Source organism: Perognathus longimembris, chromosome 17, assembly GCF_023159225.1.
Source record: "Perognathus longimembris pacificus isolate PPM17 chromosome 17, ASM2315922v1, whole genome shotgun sequence".
NCBI classification, from domain to species: domain Eukaryota; kingdom Metazoa; phylum Chordata; class Mammalia; order Rodentia; family Heteromyidae; genus Perognathus; species Perognathus longimembris.
The window spans coordinates 19421112-19444445 of record NC_063177.1 but is presented as its reverse complement, the minus strand read 5'-3'; the positions used below and the strand labels follow the sequence as shown (position 1 = coordinate 19444445).

The window sequence follows — 23334 nt, the reverse complement described above, 5'->3', positions numbered from 1 at the left end:
GTCTGAAAAAGATGAATATATTGGTGAGAACTGACGGCATGAAGAAGGGGAAGGTAGAAGACCAGAAATCCCATCACTAAGTAGAATTATCTGATCAGAATAATAGTGTAGCTTGAATTCTACCATTTCTTATAAACCAATGACCCTTATTGGGCTTTAGCTATCACAAGGTGAACCTATTTTCTGGCCTTTCTTACACTCTCCTGAGTAAGATTAAAAATAAGGTGCTGGTGGACTCAAGGCCTGTAATCCAAGTTACTCAGGAGGCTGAAATCTGAGGATCATGGTTCAAAGCCAGCTGGGCAGGAAAGTCCTTAAGACTCCAATTAACCACCAAAACACCTGAAGTGGAGCTGTGGCTCAAGTAGCAGAGTGTTAGGCAACAAAAAACAAAAGACCTAAAACAACCCCAACAGGTTTGAGATCTCTGAAAGCTAATCCCTAAACTCAATGCATCAGAATTCCAACAGAAGTTCCCTGGTCAGCCATTATACTTAGGTGTGGGGTCAGAATCACAGGCTGTTCCTAACATAGGACTTTATCCAGAGCAGATACTTGATAAGTGCTAGTAATTCAGTGCTGCCAACTGAACAATCAATGGGACAACTGAGATTCCGAAGCTGCTGAGTTTTAGTTCAGATAGGACATGCATGTCTGCTTCTGGGTTCTGTAGTCTGTGAGTGGTCTTTTTTGCTTGAAATCCAAGCAGGAGACTATGGCACAGTAAGTGGCTTGTTGAAACAAGAGTTTCTTTGTTCCAAGTCAGTACTCCCAAGTTTTTTTCCCCCCTATCAGAGGAAAGGAGCCTGAGTATTGTCCCTTACCTTTTTTACTTATTGGAGATAAGAGTCTCATAGACTTGCCTTCCTGGGATGGCTTCAAAGAGGTCCTCAAATCTCAGCCTCCAGAGTAGCTACATTACAGGCATGAGCCCATCAGAACCTAGCTCATGCTTTTACTACTAAATATACTTTATCAAAAACACAAACAAGGGCTGGGGATATGGCCTAGTGGCAAGAGTGCCTGCCTCATATACATGAGGCCCTGGGTTCGATTCCCCAGCACCACATATACAGAAAATGGCCAGAAGTGGCACTGTGGCTCAAGTGGCAGAGTGCTAGCCTTGAGCAAAAAGAAGCCAGGGACAGTGCTCAGGCCCTGAGTCCAAGCCCCAGGACTGGCCAAAAAAAAAAAAAAAAAAAAAACCACAAACAAAAAACCCATCTACTTAAAAATATCTGGTACACAGTATCAGCAGAGGTAAGGCAGTATAGAGAATATGGGTATATGGTTAGGGAAAATTAGATCTAGCGTAAAGTTATCGTCTGCCTAGTGAGAGTCTGGGGTCATTCCACATTTATCAGCAGAAATGGTATCTGCTTTCTTATTACCAAGATCAAGAGATTCAGTGAACAGGAAAATACTTGGGTGAACACAGACCATGATTCTGATAGGCATTTAAGAATAAGAGTCTTGGCTAAGTCTGCTTACAGATAAGACAAAGAAATCAGATAAGAGGGGGAAAAAAAGCTCCAACTGTAAGTAAGCCCTTGGTCTCAAGGTAAATGTGACTTAAATATGACTCAAGTCAAATGAGAGTTAGAGGTAGCAGGAAACATTATTGTTGGTCTGTGGACTAAGGAAAAAAAAGTTCCAGAATCGTGTCTTCCCCAGACTTGCCTGCTTATCTTTTTATTTTGAAAGTCAGACTACATGGGTAGTAGCATATGCATTATGTTACAAATATAGCTTTCAGAGTTTGATCTGAATGTGAGTTCCAGCTCAGTTACTGAATAATTGTGTGATATAGTTAAGTGACAAACCCTCTATGCCTCATTCACACAATGACACTTGCCAGCAGTCCCAGTTACTCCGGAAGCTGAAACACAGAGGATCAACTAAGCCTAGGAGTTTGAGAACAGCCTGGCCAACATATTAGGATCAAAACTAAGAGACAAAACAAACAAGAACATATGGAAGGGAGTGGGTACCAGCAGGAGAGAGGAAAGCTAACAAGCAGGGTGTAAAAGATGAATATGGTAGTAGTTTTTTTTGTGTGTATGAAAATAGAATGAGACTGCTGAAATTGTTTTCAGAAGGTAAGAGGAAGAAAGTAGTAGATGGGGTGAAGCTGATAGGGATACATTGTATGTATGTATGGAAATGTTACAACAGAAACCCCTTTGTATAGCTAATGTATGCTGATAAATGTAACATTCAACACAGTGTCTGACACATGGTATGTACTCCACTGTTAGCTATTACCTCCATTTTATCCAATCACAGGATTAATTCAACATTTCCATACCCTTCCACCACTAGGGGGCAGACAGGTATCTAAAAAAGTAGTAAACAGTCATTTCAGCATTTATCCTGGACACTCCAAGGCACTTTCACTTGAAAGAGTCAAAGTTGTCATCTAAAAGTGTGACACTACGGGACATGGCTCAAGCAATAGAGCATTTTCATAGCAAACACAAGGAAGCTGAGTTCAAATCATTAGTACTGCCAAAAAGAAAAGATGATAAAGGGAGGGCTAAAAAACCTTAAATATTTTAGCCATTTATATGGTGAATACCTGACAAGCCATTACTGCATATCTGTTTTGTTTTGTTTGGTTTTGCCAGTCCTGGGCCTTGGACTCAGGGCCTGAGCACTGTCCCTGGCTTCCTTTTGCTCAAGGCTAGCACTCTGCCACTTGAGCCACAGCGCCACTTCTGGCCGTTTTCTGTATATGTGGTGCTGGGGAATCGAACCCAGGGCCTCATGTATACGAGGCAAGCTCTCTTGCCACTAGGCCATATCCCCAGCCCCCCATTACTGCATATCTGATGCTAAGCTATGGAAACGAGTAAAGGCTCAAAGTTAAGGAAGGAAAAAAAAAATTTCTTGGGTATTGAGAGAAGAAGGGCCAGAGAAAAAACAACAAATTTCTAAGTTTCAAAATGGCTGAAGGTTCTCAAAAATAAGTGACACTATGGCATGTGCAATGTAGAAATGTTCTAGAAGGGCTAGGATGTGGCTACAGTGGCGAAGTACTTGTGTCCAAACTCAAGTACTGCCCTTAAAAAGCTCTGGCAGGATCGCCACCTAACCCAACCTGTTTGTCTCTATTAGTTTACAGAACCTACCCAAAGCCAAGGTGATCTGGATTTTGTGGCTGGTCTGTTACTTATGTTCCCCCAGCCTAGGCTTCCTGAGTGCTGGGATTGCGGGTGTAAACCACCATGCATGTCAGATGGCTCTTCCTTTTATATCACATCCCAGGAGGAAGGTGTCAGATTGTTAAAAGAATAAAGAAGTAAAACACCAAGCTTCTCTCCTTGTTGTGTTATTGTATTATTTCCAAGTATACAGTCCTTTCTAGTTTTCTTTGTAGAAGCAAAAACTAGATACAATGTAGTATGCTGAATATACTAGACATGGTGTAGTGTGCTGAATATTGGTGTATGTGGGAGAGTATAGGTGAGTGGGGTAGGCTGAGATGAGAATGTGTGGCACAGCAGACAGAGCTTGCTTACTGTGTCAGTAAGGCAGCTAGAGAAGGTAGATGGTCACTGCAGGCTTGTTCAGATTTAGATTCCTCAGACAAGTCCAAGTCCAGGACAAGCTAGGTTATGGGTTTTCTGCTCCCTCAAGAAAATGAAATCAGGGTCTGGGAATATGGCCTAGTGGCAACAGTGCTTGCCTCTCATATATGAAACTGTGGGTTCGATTCCTCAGCACTACATATGTAGAAAAAGCCAGAAGTGGCGCTGTGGCTCAAGCGGCAGAGTGCTAGCCTTGAGCAAAAAGAAGCCAGGGACAGTGCTCAGGCCTTGACTGAGTCCAAGCCCCAGCACTGGCCAAAAAAAAAGAAAAAGAAAAAAAAAAAGAAATCAAGCATTTATACATTTTTTTTTTAATTTGTGGTACTGGGGACTAAACTCAGGTACTAATGAATAGGGGCAAAAACTGTACTACTAAGCCACACTCCTATCCAGTTTTATTTGTTTTTGTGCCAGACTTGAACTCAAAATCTCCCCTCTCTGCTTTTTGACTCACTGCTGGCACTTGACCACTTGAGCCTTGCCTAGAAGTGCAGCTTTTTTTGCTGCCTAACTTAGATGAACCTCTCAGATTTTTCTGACTGGCTAACTCTGAATTGTGATCCTCAGATCTCAGCCTCCTGAGTAGGTAGGATTACTTTGTTTTTGAGATAGGACCTTGCTAACTTTGCCCATGTTGGTCTCAAACTTGCAATCCTCCTGCCCCTTCCTGCCTCCCAAGTAGCTGGGATTATAAGTATGGACCACCATGCTTAGCTAAGAAGCTAGATAGCTTTGTCCTCCTTTTTCTGCTACAGTACTAGAGTCTGAACTCAAGACCTTGTACTGTGAGCCACACCCCTTGGTCTGAGGCTAGATTTTTGTTGTTGTTGTTGTCCAGTCTGGGGCTTGAACTCAGGGCCTGAGCACTGTCCCTGGCTTCTTTTGCTCAAGGCTAGCACTCTACCACTTGAGCCACAGCGCCACTTTCAGCTTTTTCTGCTTATGTGTGCTGAAGAATCGAACCCAGGGCTTCATGCATGTTAGGGAAGCACTCTACCACTAGGCCACATTCCCAGCCCCTGATCATTTTTTTTTTTTTTTTTTTTTTGGCCAGTCCTGGGCCTTGGACTCAGGGCCTGAGCACTGTCCCTGGCTTCTTCCCGCTCAAGGCTAGCACTCTGCCACTTGAGCCACAGCGCCGCTTCTGGCCGTTTTCTGTATATGTGGTGCTGGGGAATCGAACCTAGGGTCTTGTGTATCCGAGGCAGGCACTCTTGCCACTAGGCTATATCCCCAGCCCATCCCCCCTGATCATTTTTAATGGTTGATGATCTCAGAGGAAGAGTTGTGCCAACTTCAGCTGCTGTGCGTGAGTGCATGCATGCACGCATGCATGTGTGCCTACGTGTGTTTTCCTGGTCCTGGGACTTGAACTTAGGGCCTGGGTGCTGTCCTTGAGCATTTTTGCTCAAGGCTAGTGCTCTACCACTTGGGTCACTGCTCCACGTCCAGCTTTTTGGTGGCCAATTGGAGTATCATAGCCTTTCCTGCTCTGACTGGCTTTGAACTACAATCCTCAGATCTCAGCCTCCTAAGTAGTTAGGATTACAAGCATGAGCCACCAGTTCCTGGCTTTGCTGTGTGATTTTGTAAGAAATTTTACTGGAACATTACATTTATTTGTTTACATGTTGGTTCCCTTTGTCCTAGAGTTGAATAGATGCAATAGAGGCAGTGTGGGGCTGGGAATGTGGCTTACCAGTAGAGTGCTTATCTAGCATGCATGAACCCTGGGCTTGATTCTTCAGCACCACATAAATAGAAAAGGCCCGATGTGGTGCTGTAGCTCAAGTGGTAGAGTGCTAGCCGTGAGCAAAAAGAAGCCAGGGAAAGTGCTCAGGCCCCGAGTTCAAGCCCCAGGAGTGGCCCCCCCACCAAAGAAAGGCAATGTGCACTTACAAAGCTAAAAATATCTATTATCTGGTATTTTCAGAAAAAGTTTGCTAATGCCTGTCATGAAGGACTCAAGGTGTTGAAGTACTCTGTCTGACTAAAGGAAAATCTCACTGCCTCACAGATTTCCCCTTTTGCTCTGAAAGGATAGCCTCTTCCAAATTCAGGGCTGTTTTTATAAAGATACAAAATATGTAGTAATGAGCCAAGAACAGAATATTTTCCTTGCATATCATGTAGTATGGGGATAGAATGCAGCAATCTGAGAAAATGTGAACTGTAATGTTCCAATTCTAGCCCATTAAGATAGGAATCTAACACAGTTCTTATAGGCTCAATCTTGTGGGAAATACACACTGGCAGGCGAATGCCCAAAGAGCCTAAGAGAGCTAGTTCCCACCCCTTCTGAGGGCAAAAGCTCCTTTACTTTCTGTGAACTGAAGTCAACTGGCTCAAAAGACAGAGTAACACCAAAGGGAATTATTTCCATGGTAGAACATAGAGTTCAAAACAACACAGTGGTATAGTTTGTTTTAGAGACAAAGTAAGCTGGAATACAAGTTTTCATTCAGTTCCTCAAATTGTAGTGCCTTCTCTTTTTTTTCTTTTTGTGCTGGTACTGGGGCTTCAACTCAGGGTCTGGATACTGTCCCTTAACTCTCACTTAAGGCTGGTGCTCTACCATGTAAGCCACAGCTCTACTTACCATTTTTTGGTGGTTAATTGGAGATAAAAGTCTCACTGACTTTTCTGTATGGGCCAGCTTGAAACCAAGTAGCTAGGATTATAGGCATGAGTCACCAGTACCCAGCTATACTGAAGCATCTTTCAAAGTGTGTGTGTGTGTGTGCGCGCATGCATGCATGCATGTTTATGCGTGCGCGTGCGTGTGTGTGTGTGTATCTCCTATAAAGTAGTTCTATTGCTTAACAGAAAGCTACCAGCAACAATTAAAGTGAAGATCATATACATTATGGAATTGGAGTATTAAAGGGCTTCTCTGATCACAAAAGTACCTCACACTGCTGACAAGTTGGGCCTTTGTAGCTGCTTTCCTGCTGTCTCTTTCTATGTGCTTCAAATACCTCGAAGGTAGCAAAATTCAGGATTACTGTTCCCAGATGTGCCTCTGGGATAGCCTACATGTAGGCACAAGCCAAAGAATCATATATCCATCTTTGGGAATCTAGATGACTTACATTTCTGAAGTCCAGTGTTCATCTGCGTGTGAGAAAGAAGCTGAAAGGACAGGTCACCTGGCCCTGGTAGACAGGCTAGCATGGCACACCAGCATCAACACAACATGGAGTTCACACTGTAAAGAACAAAAACAAAGGTCATAAAGCATAAGGCAACTCATTCAAGGAAGACATTAGGGACATTAGGTATGAGCAAATTGGTCCACATTTAAACTGAATAGCAATTTAACTAGCAGCATTCTGGTTGATAATATATCTACATGTTCCCAGGTATGGTAGTGTATACCTGTAATCCCAGCACTTGGGAAGCTAAAACAGGAGGATCATGAATTCAAGGTCGGACTGGGCTACACAGCAAGTTTTAGAGCAACCTGGAATATATATAACAAGACTTTTAAAAAAACTATTACTATAGCTAAAATGATATTCCAGTCAGCATAGTTGTATGGGTGGGAGAAATAAGAACTGGTAAATAACTATTTAAATACATTACTGAAAAATACAGGCACATTTGTAAAGCTTGAGCAAACCTAGAGAACACTAGCTTTTGTAGGACCTAGATCAGTCCATTTGTAATTCTGGTTGAAGGCCAGGAAGTATGACATTTCTAGAGGCACTTTAGTATATGAATTGCAATGGTGCACTGACTTGTGATCAAGCAATGTGAACTCACACCTCCCTTAAGCCACTGCCACAGACAGACTATGAGGCCTTAACCTCATAGTTCAGTCTTTTGGAATTACAGGCATATATACCCAAACCTGGCTCATGAAATGTGTGTGTGTGTACACACACGTGTGCATGCACTAGTGCTAAGACTTCACAGGGGCTAAAGGTCTGGCTGAGTTTTCTCACTCATTCCTAAAGCTCTATCACTTGATCTATAATTCCAACTTTTCTGCTGGTTAATTGGACATGGATTTGTCTGTCCTAGCTGGCTTCAAACTGTGATCCTCAGATCCTACTGTCCTGAGTACCTAGGATTATAGGAATAAGTCACTGAAAAAACCTAGTCTCATTTGACATGTCCATATACTCACACAAAGTACCTTGATCAGACTCACCCCTTCTTATCATGTCCCATACCTATGAACTTGTTTTCTTTCCTTCCTTCCTTCCTTCCTTCCTTCCTTCCTTCCTTCCTTCCTTCCTTCCTTCCTTCCTTCCTTCCTTCCTTCCTTCCTTCCTTTCTTTTTGTGTGTGCCAGTCCTGGCGCTTGAACTCAGGGCCTGGGCACTGTCCCTAAGCTTCTTTTACTAAAGATTAGCACTCTACCACTTGAGCCACAGAGCCACTTCTGGCTTTTTCTGTTTATGAGGAATCAAACCCAGGGCTTCATGCACGCTAAGCAAGCACTCTACCACTACGCCAAATTCCCAGCCCCTGAACTTGTGTTTTAAAAGGAAGAGGTGCAGGGGCTGGGGATATGGCCTAGTGGCAAGAGTGCTTGCCTCGTATACATGAAGCCCTGGGTTCAATTCCCCAGCACCACATATACAGAAAACGGCCAGAAGTGGCACTGTGGCTCAAATGGCAGAGTGCTAGCCTTGAGCAAAAAAAGAAGCCAGGGACAGTGCTCAGGCCCTGAGTCCAAGCCCCAGGACTGGCCATAAATAAATAAAGTAAGTAAATAAATAAATAAATGGAAGAGGTGCAAAGCATTCTAGAAGGTAAAATTACCTCCCACCCCACCCCCCCCCCGCCATTTTGAGACAAATTCATACTATGTAGCCCAGGCAGATGTGTAACTATTAATCCCTCCAAGTGCTGGAATCACAGGCCTTTGCCACCTCACCTTTCTTACAACAAACCATTTCCCTATTTGTACATTTTAAGAAATTAAAGGAATTCATCTTTGTCACTGCCTATTTAGACTTCCTGGACTCTTAATTGGGCACTGGTACTTCCTACCTGTAATCCTAGATACTGGGGAAGTTGGAGAGATGGAAGTTCAAGCCAGTCAGGACAAGAAAGTCCTTGAGACTCTCTCATCTCTAATTAACCACCTGAAACCCAGAAGTGGAGCTACAGACTCAAGTTGTAGAGCACTAGTCTTGGGTGGGGGTAGGGGACAGTGCCCAGACCCTGAGTTTAAGCCCAAGGACTTGCATGCATGCACATATACACATATATACACATACACACACACACACACTTCTTGGACTCAAAAACAAAGGATAACAAACAGCAGCTCTTTTGCTGGGTGCAGGTAGCTCATGCCTGTAATCCTACCTATTCAGGAAGCTGAGATCTGAGGATCACTGGGCAGAAAAGTCTGGGAGACTTATCTCCAGTTAATCACCAGAAAACTGGATGTGGCGCTGTGGCTCAAGTGGTAGAGTGCTAGTCCTGAGCTGAAGAGTTCAGGAACAGTGCCCAGGTCTGGAGTTCAAGCCCCATAACTGACCAAACAAACTGGCTTTTTTTTTTTTGCCAGTCCTGGGGCTTGGACTCAGGACCTGAGCACTGTCCCTGGCTTCTTTTTGCTCAAGGCTAGCACTCTATCACTTGAGCCACAGCACCACTTCTGGCTTTTTCTGCTTAAGTGGTGCTGAGGAATCTAACCCAGGGGTTCATGCATGCTAGGCAAGCACTCTACCACTAAGCCACATTTCCAGCCCCCAGCATCTCTCTTTTTTTTTTTTTTTTGGCAGTCCTGGGGCTTGGACGCAGGGCCTGAGCACTGTCCCTGGCTTCTTTTTGCTCAAGGCTAGCACTCTGCCACTTGAGCCACAGCGCCACTTCTGGCCGTTTTCTGTATATGTGGTGCTGGGGAATTGAACCCACGGCCTCATGTATATGAGGCAAGCACTCTTGCCACTAGGCCATATCCTCAGCCCCCCCAGCATCTCTTTTGACAGATGAATTTAACCAGTGATGTTCACCCAGTAAGACACACACTGCTAGAACATAAACCCCTGCTGTTGCAAAGAAGTCCTGCAACAATGCAAGCTCCTTTAGCAGCAGAAATGAGCTTTTCAAATAAGTAGAATATAGTAAAATTTATGAACTTCCTAATACTGCAAAACCTACAAATCAAGGTTGCATATTAATACTTTAGATCACAACAAAGGAGTGAAGGAAAAACTCAAATGTTAAAGACCACAAAACCTCTTTATTTCCTTTTGAGGGCTTTCTCAGGTATGTGAAACTACCTTAACGTAATGAATATCTTGGAGCTCGAGCTTGAAGGATAGATAGCTGAAAAGATACTTTGTAAAAGAAGCTACTTATACTGTATCTAAGATAGTACCTTCAGGAAAAGAACAGAAGAATGAATGCCTCAGTAAAAATAGAGCTGCTTTGGAGTTTTGGCACAGACTGAATCTTTTCAGGTCTCTGGACAACAGAATGAACACAGTGTGCCCAATACAGTGCATCAAGAAATAAAGGCTAATGCTCAAGGTTGTGCATAGAATCTGTTCCCTTATAAATGCTGGTCTCTATTTAATACCCTAATATTAGCTCAGGGCATAATCCAGGAAAGAAAAGGAGTTAACAAATCCAGTGCTGGGTAGTAGAACATTTTGTTAATGACAGACTGTCATATGGTCTACAATGGAAGCTGAATGCTGGTGGCTTACACCTGTAATCCGAGCTACTCAGGAGGCTGAGATCTGAAGTTCATGGTCAAAGCGAGCCCAGTTTTTGTTTTTTTGCCAGTCCTGGGCCTTGAACTCAGGGCCTCAGCACTGTCCCTGGCTTCTTTTTTTTGCTCAAGACTAGCACTCTGTCACTTGAGCCACAGCGCCACTTCTGGCCATTTTCTATATATGTGCAGCTGAGGAATCGAACCCAGGGCTTCATGTATACGAGGCAAGCACTCTTGCCACTAGGCCTTATTCCCAGCCCTGCATTTAGAGAATTTCAAGTACAGTTGGATGCTGGTGGTGGCACATCTGTTTTGTGGTAGTACTAGGGTTTTAACTCAGGGCCTCACATTCTTGCTTAGCTTTTTTGCTCAAAGCTGACACTCTACCACTTGAGCCACACTTCTACTTTTCCACTTTTTGATGGTTAACTGGAGGTAATAGTCTCACATTTTTCTGCCCAGGCTGGCTTTAAACTAAGACCCTTAGATGTAAGCCTCCTGAGTAGACAGAATTAGAGGTATGAGCCACCGGCACATGGCTCTTAAGATACTTGTAATCCCAGCACTCAGGATGCAGAAGTAGGAGGATTATGAGTTCGAGGCCAGCCTATACTACATAGCAGATTCAAGGACAGCTTCAATGATGGGGGGGGGGGGTTGCTGTCTTAAAAAATAAAAACCTAAATAAAACACAACCAGAAGATCAGATTGGCATAATGTTACAACAACTAATAGGTGGTGCTATGAATGGCATTTTTCTTTTTTTTGGCCAGTCCTGGGCCTTGGACTCAGGGCCTGAGCACCATCCCTGGCTTCTTCCAGCTCAAGGCTAGCACTCTGCCACCTGAGCCACAGCGCCCCTTCTGGCCGTTTTCCATATATGTGGTGCTGGGGAATTGAACCAAGAGCTTCATGTGTAGGAGGCAAGCACTCTTGCCACTAGGCCATATTCCCAGCCCCTGAATGGCATTTTTCTATCTTAGTCTCTTGTAAGCAGCAATGAACTCAAGGGTATAATCTTGGAATATAAAAAGCTGTTATGGTTGTTCCTAATAGATTCTATTAAAATGTGATCCTACACAGCTTTTCAAAAGAAGGGCAATATGTGAGATGGATTTTTACAATCTTTGACCTCATGTATAAAAGAGGTTTGGAAAAAGAAATAACTGCAATGGAGTGAGTGCAATATGTCACAGTGGTTAATAAAATCCATCAAGTTCATACTTCAGCCTTGGGTAACTGCAGCCAAAAACTGACTTGCAAGTAATTATCACCACTATCTGCAATAAAAGTTAATTGGACATAATTGAACTAATGCCCTAATCACAGGGAAGCCGAAACTGGCAAACAGCCCATTCCTTCTGCTACTTCTATCTGATAGCAAATGAAACTGCTGATAAGTTGTAGACAAACACAAAATTACTCTGAGTTTTCCCACTGCAAATCAGTCAGCAATTCCAACCAATGCCCAGAATGCTGGGCCAGGAGAAAAATCATTAACTTGTGCTTCCTCAGATAAAGATGAATTTCAACAATAACCATGCCCAGTAAGGCTGAAGACTGCTGAGAACTGGACACCCTGAGTAAGGCACTGTAAACTTATATCTCCATGCTCTAATACTGTAGGTACCCTGTGCCACTAACATGTACTAACTAGTACACCTGTAATCCTACTCAGGAGGCTGAAATCCAAGAATAGCAATTTAAAACCAGCCCAGGCAGGAAACAGACTCTTTATCTCCCACTAACCACTAAAAAGCTGGAAGTGGAGTTGTGGCTCAAGTGGAAGAGTACTAGTCCTGAACAAAAAGAAGTTCAGGGAAAGTGCCAGGACCTGTGTTCAAACCCCAGGATTGGCACTAATAGGTAGGTAGGTAGGTAGATAGGTAGATAGATACAAGGCTAGAAGTACTATTATACTAATGATTCTTTTTTTTTTCTTCGTAATTTTTTAAAAATTGTTATTATAAAGGTGATATACGGTTTACGGTTACATAAGTCAGGTAATGATTACATTTCTTTTTTCTTTTGCTTTTTTCTGTTGGTCATGGGGCTTGAACTCAGGGCCTAGGTGCTGTCCCTGAGCTACACTCAAGGCTAGCATTCTTCCACAAGTGCCACTTCTGGTTTTCTGGCGGAGATAAGAGTCTCACAGACTTTCCTGCCTGGGTGAGCTTCAAACTGTGATCCTTAGATCTCAGCCTCCTGAGTAGGTAGGATTACAGGCATGAGCCACTGGAGTACAGCATATGAATATATTTCTTTTTGGACAATGCCACCCTTTCCATTGCTCTCTCCCAGTTTTTCTCTCCCATCCCTACACATAAGTTGTATAGCTCATTTTCAATATGTCTAGTGTATCTAGAGTGTCTAGTGAGTACCACTGAGTACCACTGCTGCATTTGTCTTTAAGAGAATCTTAGGTAACCTAAGTTTCAGACAGGAAAAATAGCATTATTGATCTACTTCAATAGCAAAAACTAAATCACTTCTAAATGGGCTTTGGACTTGGGAGATTCCTATAGCCTGACTTATTTAGCTCTACTTCTGCTCAAGCACCTTTCCCCTGGAATGTAACATCAAACGCTTCCTCTTTCAAAGTGTGTCCACAGCCCTAATGATTTAAGACTTCTCAGGGTACTGTAGCTCTCAGGAAGTCACTCTATACTACAAAAGGTGAAAATTGGTCTGCAAATTGGGCAGAAGACTAGTATCCTACTGAAGAGGGTAAAAAGAAAAAAACAGATACAAAATGCTACCTCTACTTATTTTGTTTTCCTTAGGTGGTCTGGGCTCTATCTGGCAAGAAATGGCTAAGAATTAATGCAAATGAAACTGTTACTAAGATGCAGCTAGACTGTATTATATATCCATTTGGTGTACTTTCAAGATAAAAAGTTAAAATGCATTGTACTCAAGATTGATGTGTTGAACTGTAACACTTTTGTACAACTACTTAAAGATAATTTTAAAACATTTTAAAAGAGGGACTAAAAGTAAAAAAGCTATTTTGGAAAGTTTGATTTTTTTAATTAATTTTTGTTGGTCCTGCAGCTTGAACTAATAAGGGCCTTGGCAATGTTCCAGAGTCTTTTTTCCCCCCATCACCCAATTTTATTGTGAACATTGAGCCTCTTTGTACTCATGGCTAGCACTCTGCTACTTAAGCCACAGTACCATTTTTGGTTTTCTGGTGATTAATTGGAGGTAAGTTTCACAGACTTTTCTGCCTGGGCTGGCTTCGAACCGTAATCCTCAGATCTCAGCCTCCTGAGTTGCTAGGATTCTAAATGTGAGCCACTGGTACCTGGCTAAAGTTTAATGTTTTCTAGTCAGTAAAATATAACTCTCTCACCAAATGCAGGTGGTTCATGCATGTAATACTAGCTCTTTAGGAGCCCAAGATCTGAGGATTGTAATTCAAAGTCAGCTGGGGCAAACAAACCCAAGCCACTCATCTCCAATTAGCCACCAAAAAGCCAGATGTGGACCTGTGGCATGTGGACATGTGGCTCAAGTGGTAGAGCAATAGCCTTGAGCAAAGGAGTTCAGAGACAGAACCTAGGCCTTGAGTTCCAGCCCCATGATTGACAAAAAAAAAAAAAAAAAAAAAAAAAAAGACAAGGCAACCCAGCAAGATCAACTTTATATTTTATTATGTATGTATGTATGTATGTATGTATGTATGTATGTATGTATGTATGTATGTATTTTTGCCAGTCCTGGGGCTTGGACTCAAAGCACTGTCCCTGGCTTCCTTTTGCTCAAGGCTAGCACGCTAACCACTTGAGCCACAGCGCCACTTCTGGCTTTTTCTGTTTATGTGGTGCTGAGGAATCAAACTCAGGGCTTCATGCATGCAAGTCGAGCACTCTACCACTAAGCCATATTCCCTGCCCCAAGAGCAACTTTATAAATCATAGCTCTAGATCTGAGGATCATGAGGTTCAAAGTCAACCTAGACAGAAAAGACTGTGAGATTCTTTTCTTTTTTGTCCATCATGGGGCTTGAACTCAGGGCCTGGGCACTCTCTGCGAGCTTTTTTGCTCAAGGCATCTACCACTTTGAGCCACAGCTCCACATCCAGATTTCTGGTGGTTAACTGGAGATAAGAAATGTCAAGGACTTTCCTGCTTGGGCAGGCTTTGGGCAGCTAGCTATTCTCAGATCTCAGACTCCTGAGTAAGCTAGGATTACAGGCGTGAGCCACTGGTGCCCAGCTGGGAAAATTTTTTGGCCAGTCCTGGGTCTTGAACTCAGGCTGTGGGGGCACTGTCCCTGAGATTCTTTTGCTCAAGGCTAGTACTCTGACACAGTACCACTTCTGGCTTTTTCTATTGATGTGGTACTGAGGAATCTTGAACCCAAGGCTTCATACGTGCTAAGTAAGCACTCTACCACTAAGCCATATTCTCAGCTCCCACTTTGTTTTTGAGTGGTTAACTGAAGAATCTCATGGGGACTTTTTTTCTGCCTCAGCTGGGTTGGCGTCAAACCATGGTCCTCAGATCTCAGCCTCTTGAGTACATAGGATTACAGGTGTGAGCCAGCGACACCCAGGGAAATTTTTATTGTATTTATTTATTTGTTTGTGTGTGTTTTGTGTGTGTGTGTGTGTGTGTGTGTGTGTGTGTGTGTGTGTGTGTGTGTTGCTGGTCCTGGGGCTTCAACTCACAGCCTGACCACTGTCCCTGGGCTTCTTTTTGCTTAAGGCTAGCATTCTGCCACTTGAGCCACAGCACCACTTCCAGCCTTTTCTGTTTATATGGTGCTGAGGAATGGAACCCAGGGCTTCATGCATGCTAGACAAGCATTCTACCACTAAGCCACATTCCCAGTCCCAATTTGTTTGTTTTTTGTAGTACTGGGGATTGGATCCAGACCCCTAAGCACATGTTGTACCACTGAGCTACATCCTCAACCCTCAAATAACTTTATATAGGGGCTCTAAAAGTTCCTTTAGAAAAGAGATAAGAGGGCTGGGGATATGGCCTAGTGGCAAGAGTACTCGCCTCGTATACAGGAGGTCCTAGGTTCAATTCCCCAGCACCACATATACAGAAAATGGCCAGAAGTGGCGCTGTTGCTCAAGTGGCAGAGTGCTAGCCTTGAGCAAAAACAAGCCAGGGACAGTGCTCAGGCCCTGAGTCCAAAGCCCAGGACTGGCCAAAAAAAAGAAAAGAGATAAGAATATTAGAAATCCAGAGAAGGAGCCAGGCACAACAGTATTGTCCTGAATCCTAACTACTCAGAAGGCTAAGGCTGGAGGATTGAGAGGTCAAGAGTAGTCAGGGTAATACAGCATGATCTTGCCAATGAAAGAAGGAAGAAACGAAAGGAGGGGAAGTAAAAAAGGAAAGGAAATGAGGACTCAAGCTTGTAATCATAGCTACTTGGGAAAAGGAGATGGAAAGTCCTGGTTTCCAAGGCTAGATAGGCCAAAAAATATTTTATCTCAACCAATGGGTGCAATGGGGCATCTGTCATCCCAGAAACAATGGGAAACCCAAGTAGAAGGATTACACTCCAGGCTGGCCAGAGTATAAATAGACTCTATCAAGAAAATAATCACTGTTAAAAGGAACTGGTTGAGTGGCTCAAATAGTAGAGTGCCTATTTAGTAAGTGCAAGACCAAGAGTTCAAATCTTATACTAATTCTCTCTCTCTCACACACACACATGCATGCACACACAAACACACAAACAAATAAATACAATAAAAATTTCCCTGGGTGTCGCTGGCTCACTAAGAGATCTAAGCCAAATCACTAAGTTATGTGGACATTCATATGGTATTAGTTTTCCCTATCTCAGAGAAATGGTAAGAACACTTAGGGCATACTTGCAAACTTATTTAATTCACTGGACAAAAACTAATCTAAAAGCAAAAGTATTTATCTTAATATAGAAAATGATTCTTGACTTAAGAAACTTGTCTTAACCTTTTTTTTTTTTTTCTTTCTGGCCAGTCCTGGGGCTTGGACTCAGGGCCTGAGCACTGTCCCTGGCTTCTTTTTGCTCAAGGCTAGCACTCTGCCACTTGAGCCACAGTGCCACTTCTGGCCATTTTCTGTATATGTGGTGCTGGGGAATAAAACCCAGGGCCTCATGTATACGAGGCGAGGCAAGCACTCTTGCCACTAGGCCATATCCCCAGGCCTTAACCTTTTTTTGAGACATTATATAATTATACCCTAAACTATAAACTATATTCAAGATACCAATAGATCCCTTGAAATAAGGCTCAGATTTTTTTCTTCTACCATATAAATTTATAGATAACAAAATCACTCACTAAGCAAAAAAATCTAAGATCTGGCCAAACAAAAGACTCCAGTGTTCAAAGTATAACATATAGAACAAGGTTTGGGGAAAGAAGCAAAAGCTAGCATTCTCAAAAGCAAACAATCTGAGAGTCTGTGGGGGTGAGAATGGGTTCAAAGTTTCTATCAGAAAGATAATTCTGTTTTGAATGGTTCTAACAATTCCATAATACATGCAGTGTCAAACACAGTGTGGGTAATTAATTCTGTGGGCTCTTCCCCTTTCACTGCCAGATTGAACAGCTTTTGAGGATAATCTCCCTTACTCTCTTAGGGCTCAGTTGGAAGATTCATTATTTATGCTCTCAATTGTTTATTCTGTCCTATTTTTCCATCCATTCAGGCCCAAAGGCAATGTTATCACTGGCCTGTTTCCAAAATATGCTAGCTCATTGCTGCAATAGTTACAAAACCAAAGATAATCAAACACAGTGGAATATTAATACTAGAGAGCAATCTCACCCACCACTTGATCCAGAATAGAAGTCAACGACAATGCTTGCCAGGTTAAAAGCTAAATTACCTTAATAGAAGTGAAATCCATACATCATTCTAATTATTTATCTATTTTTTTTGTGCAAGATCTCTCTTTGTAGTCCAAGCTGGCCTAAAAAATCCCAGTCCTCAGTCTCCTAAGAGATAGTATTACAGGTGGGCAGGTTGGATATTTTGAGCCACTGAATACATGCATGTACATCAAACAAAGAACATACTTCTGGCTCTCACCAAATACAGAAAAGCACATCATTGAGACCTAAATACAATCTGACTAACAAATTCTTTACTAAGAGTTCAGTAACTCACCAACAATCAATTTCATGTCCTGAGTAGTAAACAGATTCTATCAAGTCCTCTACCCTCATAATTCAGACTCACAGCAAACAACTTTCTCAAAAGATTCATCTTCTAAGTATCAAGCCCAGTGGGAGAAGTTTATGCTTAAGCACACACAAAATATTGTTTCTGACACCTGACTGACAAAGCTGAAAAGCTAAACACTATTAGCCACATTTCCATATGAATGCACCCATTGTCTCTAAACCAATCTCATTTTGAGATCAGCATTCCCTTTTTTGCTCCTAATATTTTCTTACCTTGAGTAAGCTTTTCCCAATTCCAAACCTTACAACATTCAAGCTGATTATTGAGAATTAAGTAATACCAAGGGTCCAATGTTTTCCTTCACCTTCTCAAGGGGATCATTTTATACTTCTGGTGTGAATGAGGGATTAGGCTGGAGTCTCCCTTTAGAGAAAACACAGGGGGCCATTTTCTTTAACACTTCTTAAGCTGTGACAGAGGATGAATAGAAACAGATTATTAAAGAAAATTAAATCAGTTACTTTTACTTCAGTAGCACTCACTGTCTACTCAGTCTAAAAAATTACAAGAAGTCATGGCTTCATGTAATTGTGTTCTTGGAGGACAAAATCTGAGTATTTCCAAGCCACTTAGATGGTATCTGGAGAACAATGTAGATATGCCTATGAACAGTTCTATACATAGCTTTTTGTCTCCTGGGAAAAATTCTTTAGGGAACCCCAACCATTGCACTATGCAAAATACTGATTATACAAATTAGTCAAGAAAAGAGAAATCTTTTTTTTTTAAATAGTAAGGCCTAACAACTTTATAAAGCTTTAATAATTGTTGACACACAGGCACTTTTCACCCCAGGCTGGCTTTAAACCATGATCCTCAGATCTCAGCCTCCGCAGCAGCTAGATTTACAGGCATTAGCCACCTGCACCCTGCTTTATGTATTTATTTAATTGGTTCGCCCTGGGCTTGGGCTCTAATCCTGAGCCTCTCTGTGCTCAAGGCTCACTCTACCACTTGAGCCTCAGTGCCACTTCTGGCTTTTTCTGTGTATGTGGTACTGAGGAATTGAACCCAGGGCTTTATGCATGCTAGGCAATCACTCTATCACCAAGCTACATTCCCAGTCCTATTGTTGTGTGTTTTTTTTTTTTTGGGGGGGGGGCAGTTCTGGGGCTTTGAACTCAGGGTCTGAGCACTGTCCCTGGCTTCTTTTTGCTCAAGGCTAGCACTCTACCATTTGAGCCACAGCACCACTTCTGGATTTTTCCTATATATGTAGAACTGAGGAATGGAACCCAGGGCTTCAATGTGTGGGAGGCAAGCACTCTACCTTCCACTAGACCATATTCCCAGCCCCCTCAGTCCTATTTTTATTTTTTTGGCCAGTCCTGGGGCTTGAACTCAAGGTCTGAGCACTGTCCCTGGCTTCTTTTTTTTTTCATTTTGCGCAAGGCTAGCACTCTGCCACTTGAGCCACAGCGCCACTTCTGGCCATTTTTTATATATGTGGTACTAGGGACTTGAACCCAGGGCTTCATGTATACAAGGCAAGCACTCTTGCCACTTGGCCATATTCCCAGCCCCAGTCCTATTTTTTTTTTTAGAGGCTTTTGATGGAAGAATTCTGGAGCCTATGAATATAAGAAATAGGCCAGTTAAGAAATCGACAAGATTTTCAAGTTTCAGTAACAGCAAGGTAAGTTTGCCCTCTGGAGTAGGTTTCTCCAACGAGGCTGAGCTACTAAACAAAGCCAGTGACAATGTATGTAGGAAAAGAGACTTTAGCAGAGTTAATTGCTAACAACTATCAGGATTTCCTTTAACCACCATTGACCCAGCCTGCTACTTCTTCCCACAACCTCCTACTCTTTTCAGATTGCTGTTGCTAATTAAGGCAGACTCCAAAGAAAAAGATGAGGATATTCTTAAAGGACACAGATGTTATACAGCTCCCCCAAATCCACTTTTAGCTTATCTTTTTTTTTCTTTGAGTTTACAGCATCAGATGCCATATAAAAAAGGGCTCCTCTTTTCTTCTCCGTGCATTTTACAACGCGGCTGACGACATATCGATAGAGATGGTAAGAGTACTGAATCTCCTCACACAGCCACAGGAGTGAAAGGAAGAACTGGAAAACCAAGATAAACTGATAGGATGTGGAGCTCTTGCTTCCAGATCCATGTCTCCTTTTCTTACAAGGTTAAGTCGGCTAAGTCGGGGTCGCGTCAGAAAAAAGCACGCGCGCGCACACTCACACACACACGCATACACACACACACACGCACGCACACACACCTGGCGCCCTGGAAAGAAGGTGAGGTTCGCTCCGCGGCGCTCGGCAGGGCTTCGGGACTCCACCCCGCCTGCCTGGGACCGCTCAGCCCAGTTCGCCCCAGCCCAGGAAAGATGAGAAGGGGCTTCCAGCGGCCACGGCAGGGGGAGGGGGAGGCGGCTACTCCGGGTGCCAGGCTCCCTGAGCTGAGCACTCCGCGGTGCGCCGACACCCCCTCCCCCAGGCGGCGGCCACTCGCTCCCAGCCGCCGCCGCCGGAAGCCAGCCCCGCCCCCTCAACTCCATCCTTCTTTGCAAGGCCCCTCCCACTACATAGCCAATCCTCAGCCAGGGAAGCAGCAGAGCGACTAGCCACGCAGCCAACTGGGGAGAGCCACTGGGAGGTCAGCCGCCTGGGATAGGCCAGCTAACCGACGCCCCTGCCCCGGCGCGGCTCCTCTTTGTTAGCGCTGCCCCCAACTCTCCCCGTCTCTACCTCCAACCTGGGAGCCTAGCATGCTGCAGCTGGGCAAGGTTATGAGGAACCATTCATCCTGTTTCCCAGCTGACTATGTACTAAGAATGAACCCTACAGGTAGTACATCTGGCAAGGCCTGTGATTTGCTAAGTGATTACTACTAGAAGATGCCAGATAGTATTAGATTTTTTTTTTAAGATGCCTCTAAGCCTCTCCCTCTTCTCAGATTAATCAATTGCACTACTTCAAAACAGTGGGAAGATTTAGGTTTGTACCTAAATCAACTGCCTACCTCAATCTTCCCAGTCCAACTTTCACTTTCTGTGCCAGGGAAATTAAGGAATGGGGGAAAGGGAGAAAGCGTGCCGAGAAAGCATGTATCTGGAAATCAATAGAGGAAGGCTAGAACATCAAATCATCTGTAAAAACAAACATAGAAAACTATACACACACACAGAGCTAACCCCAACCTATGTCAGATCCAAGACATTACTTCTTTTCAGTACAATTTGGATGCAAACATTTAAGCCTTGTTCAGACCATATGCCTAGTGTTAGCAAAAACTCCCAGCAACTGCCAAGTGAGAACATTACTGGAAGTGAGCATCCAAACTTCAATCACTAAATTAGTGCTAGGGTCATAATGTTGCTGAGATGGGATATGACAAAATATATTTTTTGAGTGGAGCAGTATATTGAATTCATTTTTCAAAAGCAAGTACTTGGGAGTCTTTGTTTTTTGGCCATCATGGGGCTTAAACTCAGTTCTGGTCCTGGGTGCTGTCCCTCAGCTTTATCCACTTAAGGCTAGGGCTCTACCACTTTGAATCACAGTGCCACTTTCCAGTTTTCTGGTGGTTAATTGAAGGTAAGAGTCTCACAGACATTCTTGCCTGGCTGGCATCAAACTGCAATTCTCAGATCTCAGCCTCCTGAGTAGCCAGGATTATAGGCATGGGCCCCTGGTGCTGGGCTTTGTGTTTTCTTTTTTTCTTTTTGTGCCTGTCCTGGGGCTTGAACTCAGGTCCTAAGCACTGTCCCTGGGCTTTCAGTAAAAACACTCTAACCCATTTTCTGCTTGGACATCAGGAAATGTTTGCCTCTTTTCTATCTATTCCTTCACTTTAACTGTTACAATAAAAATAAATTCTTGCTAAAACTTTCTTTAAAAGGGGGAAGCACAGCGGAGTGCACTGGACATTGATGAAAGTGAACTATGCAACTAGTGGGTGGAGGTGGAAGGGAGGGAATGGAAGACAATGAGGAACAGATGACACTGTATGAAAGGAAATGTACTTATTATCTGATGTCTGTCAATGTAACCCTGCTGTTATCACCTCTAAAATAATAATAACCGGGGGGGGGGGGGGGGAGCAGTGGCTCATGCCTGTAATCCTAGCTACTGCTAAGGCTGAGATGTGAGGATTTCAGTTCAAAGCCTGCCAGGGCAGGAAAGTCTGTTAAGACTCTTATTTCTGACTAGCCACCTAAAAGCTGAAAGTGAAACTGTGACTCAAGTGGTAGAGTTCTGGCCTTGAGCATAAAAGCTCATGAATCTCACTCTGGCCTTGAGTTCAGAGCCCTAGGACTGGCACCAATTTTTTTTTTTTTTAAGGAATGGGGAGCTGGGGAGGGTGGCTCACGCCTATAATACTAGCTACTCAGGAGACTGAGATCTGAGGATCGAGGTTCAATGCCAGCCTGGGCAGGAAAGTCCATAAGACTCTTATCTCCAATTAACTCTCATCCCAACATATGGAGCTGAGGCCTATGTGATAGAGCACTAGCTTTGAGCAAATAAAAAGGCTGAGGGCAGTGCCCAGGTGCTGAGTTCAGGCCCCAGGACTTGCATAAAGAGGGGGTAAGCTGAAGATACACAACTCAGTGGTAGAGCCTCAAACTTAATATTTACAAAACCCTGGGGTCCATCGCCAGTAAAGAAAGGAAGAAGAGAAAGAAGAGACTACAGCATTGGAGAGCAGGAAGAAGGTAGTCCAGGAGGTCAAGCTATTAGGCAAATTGTCATTTTTGTTCACCAACTTCTTGCAATTGCAAAGTTAAATATCTACACCATACAGTACAACTTTGCACAAGTTCCCACCACATACTACTATAAATTAAGACTGGGGAGGGCTGGGAATATGGCCTAGTGGTAAAGTGCTCGCCTCGTATACATGAAGCCCTGGGTTCGATTCTTCAGCACCACATATATAGAAAAAGCCAGAAGTGACGCTGTGGCTCAAGTGGTAGAGTGTTAGCCTTGAGCAAAAAAGCTCAGGGACAGTATCCAGTGCCCCAAGGTTTGCATTCAAGCCCCAGGACTGGCAAAAAATATAAAATATAAATAATAATCAATTATGCAGAGTTGAAAAGGCATGAAAGCTGGCAATACAACTGGAGCTAAGACTGTTTATAACCTAATAAAAATTCTCATTTGAAGTTAGTCACCTGTTATCTCATGTCTGTAATCCTAGCTACTCAGGAGACTGAAATCTAGAGGACTGCAGTTCAAGACTACCCCAGACAGAAGAGTATGCAAGACTTTATCTCCAAAATAATCAGCGAAAAATAGGACCTGGTTCAAATGGTACTGCAGCCTAGAAAGTGTGAAGCCTTGAGTTCAAATCCCACTATGGATCCCCTAGAAAGGAAAGGAAAAATAAAGAAATTCTCACTTAAAATCAGGACAAACAGCAGGGCTTGGGTGGTTCACGCTTGTAATCTTAGCTACTGAGGAGGCTGAGATCTGAGGATCTTGGTTCAAAGCTAGCTCAGGCACAAAAGTCCTTGCAATTCTTATCTCCAATAAACCACTAGAAAACCAGAAATGGTGCTGTGGCTCATATAGTAGAGTGCTATCCTTGAGCTGAAGAGCTGAGGGATCAGGGAGTGCCTAGGACCAGAGTTCAAACCCCAAAACTAATTTTTTAAAAATCAGGATAAATTACTCTAAATCCTACTGAAAAAAGTGTGTCAAGAGCCAGTTATGGCTGGGCTCCAGTGGCTCACACCTGTAAATCCTACACTTGTATGGTATATTTATCCGTGTGTGTGTGTGTGTGTGTGTGTGTGTGTGTGTGTGTGTGTGTCTGTGGTTGTGGAGCTTGAACTTTGGGCCTAGGCGCTGTCCCTGAGCTTTTGCCCTCAAGGTTAGCATTCTACCAC

The 23334-nt window shown here is 43.3% G+C and overlaps 1 protein-coding gene across 4 annotated transcripts in view; it reads right to left on the bottom strand.

Moving 5' to 3' along the window:
• The window catches only part of Fam222b (family with sequence similarity 222 member B), a 46437-nt gene that overhangs the window by 5818 nt on the left and 17285 nt on the right, over positions 1–23334 (bottom strand). For 2 of the 4 annotated variants that reach the window (XM_048365572.1, XM_048365574.1), the window contains one exon: positions 6683–6798. In XM_048365572.1, the coding sequence (XP_048221529.1) occupies positions 6683–6764 (82 nt within the window). In that variant the 5' untranslated portion in view covers positions 6765–6798. Of the gene's footprint in view, positions 1–6682; positions 6799–9785; positions 10277–19716; positions 20939–23334 lie in introns of those variants that run through there. The other 2 variants (XM_048365573.1, XM_048365570.1) reach the window with 2 other exon arrangements.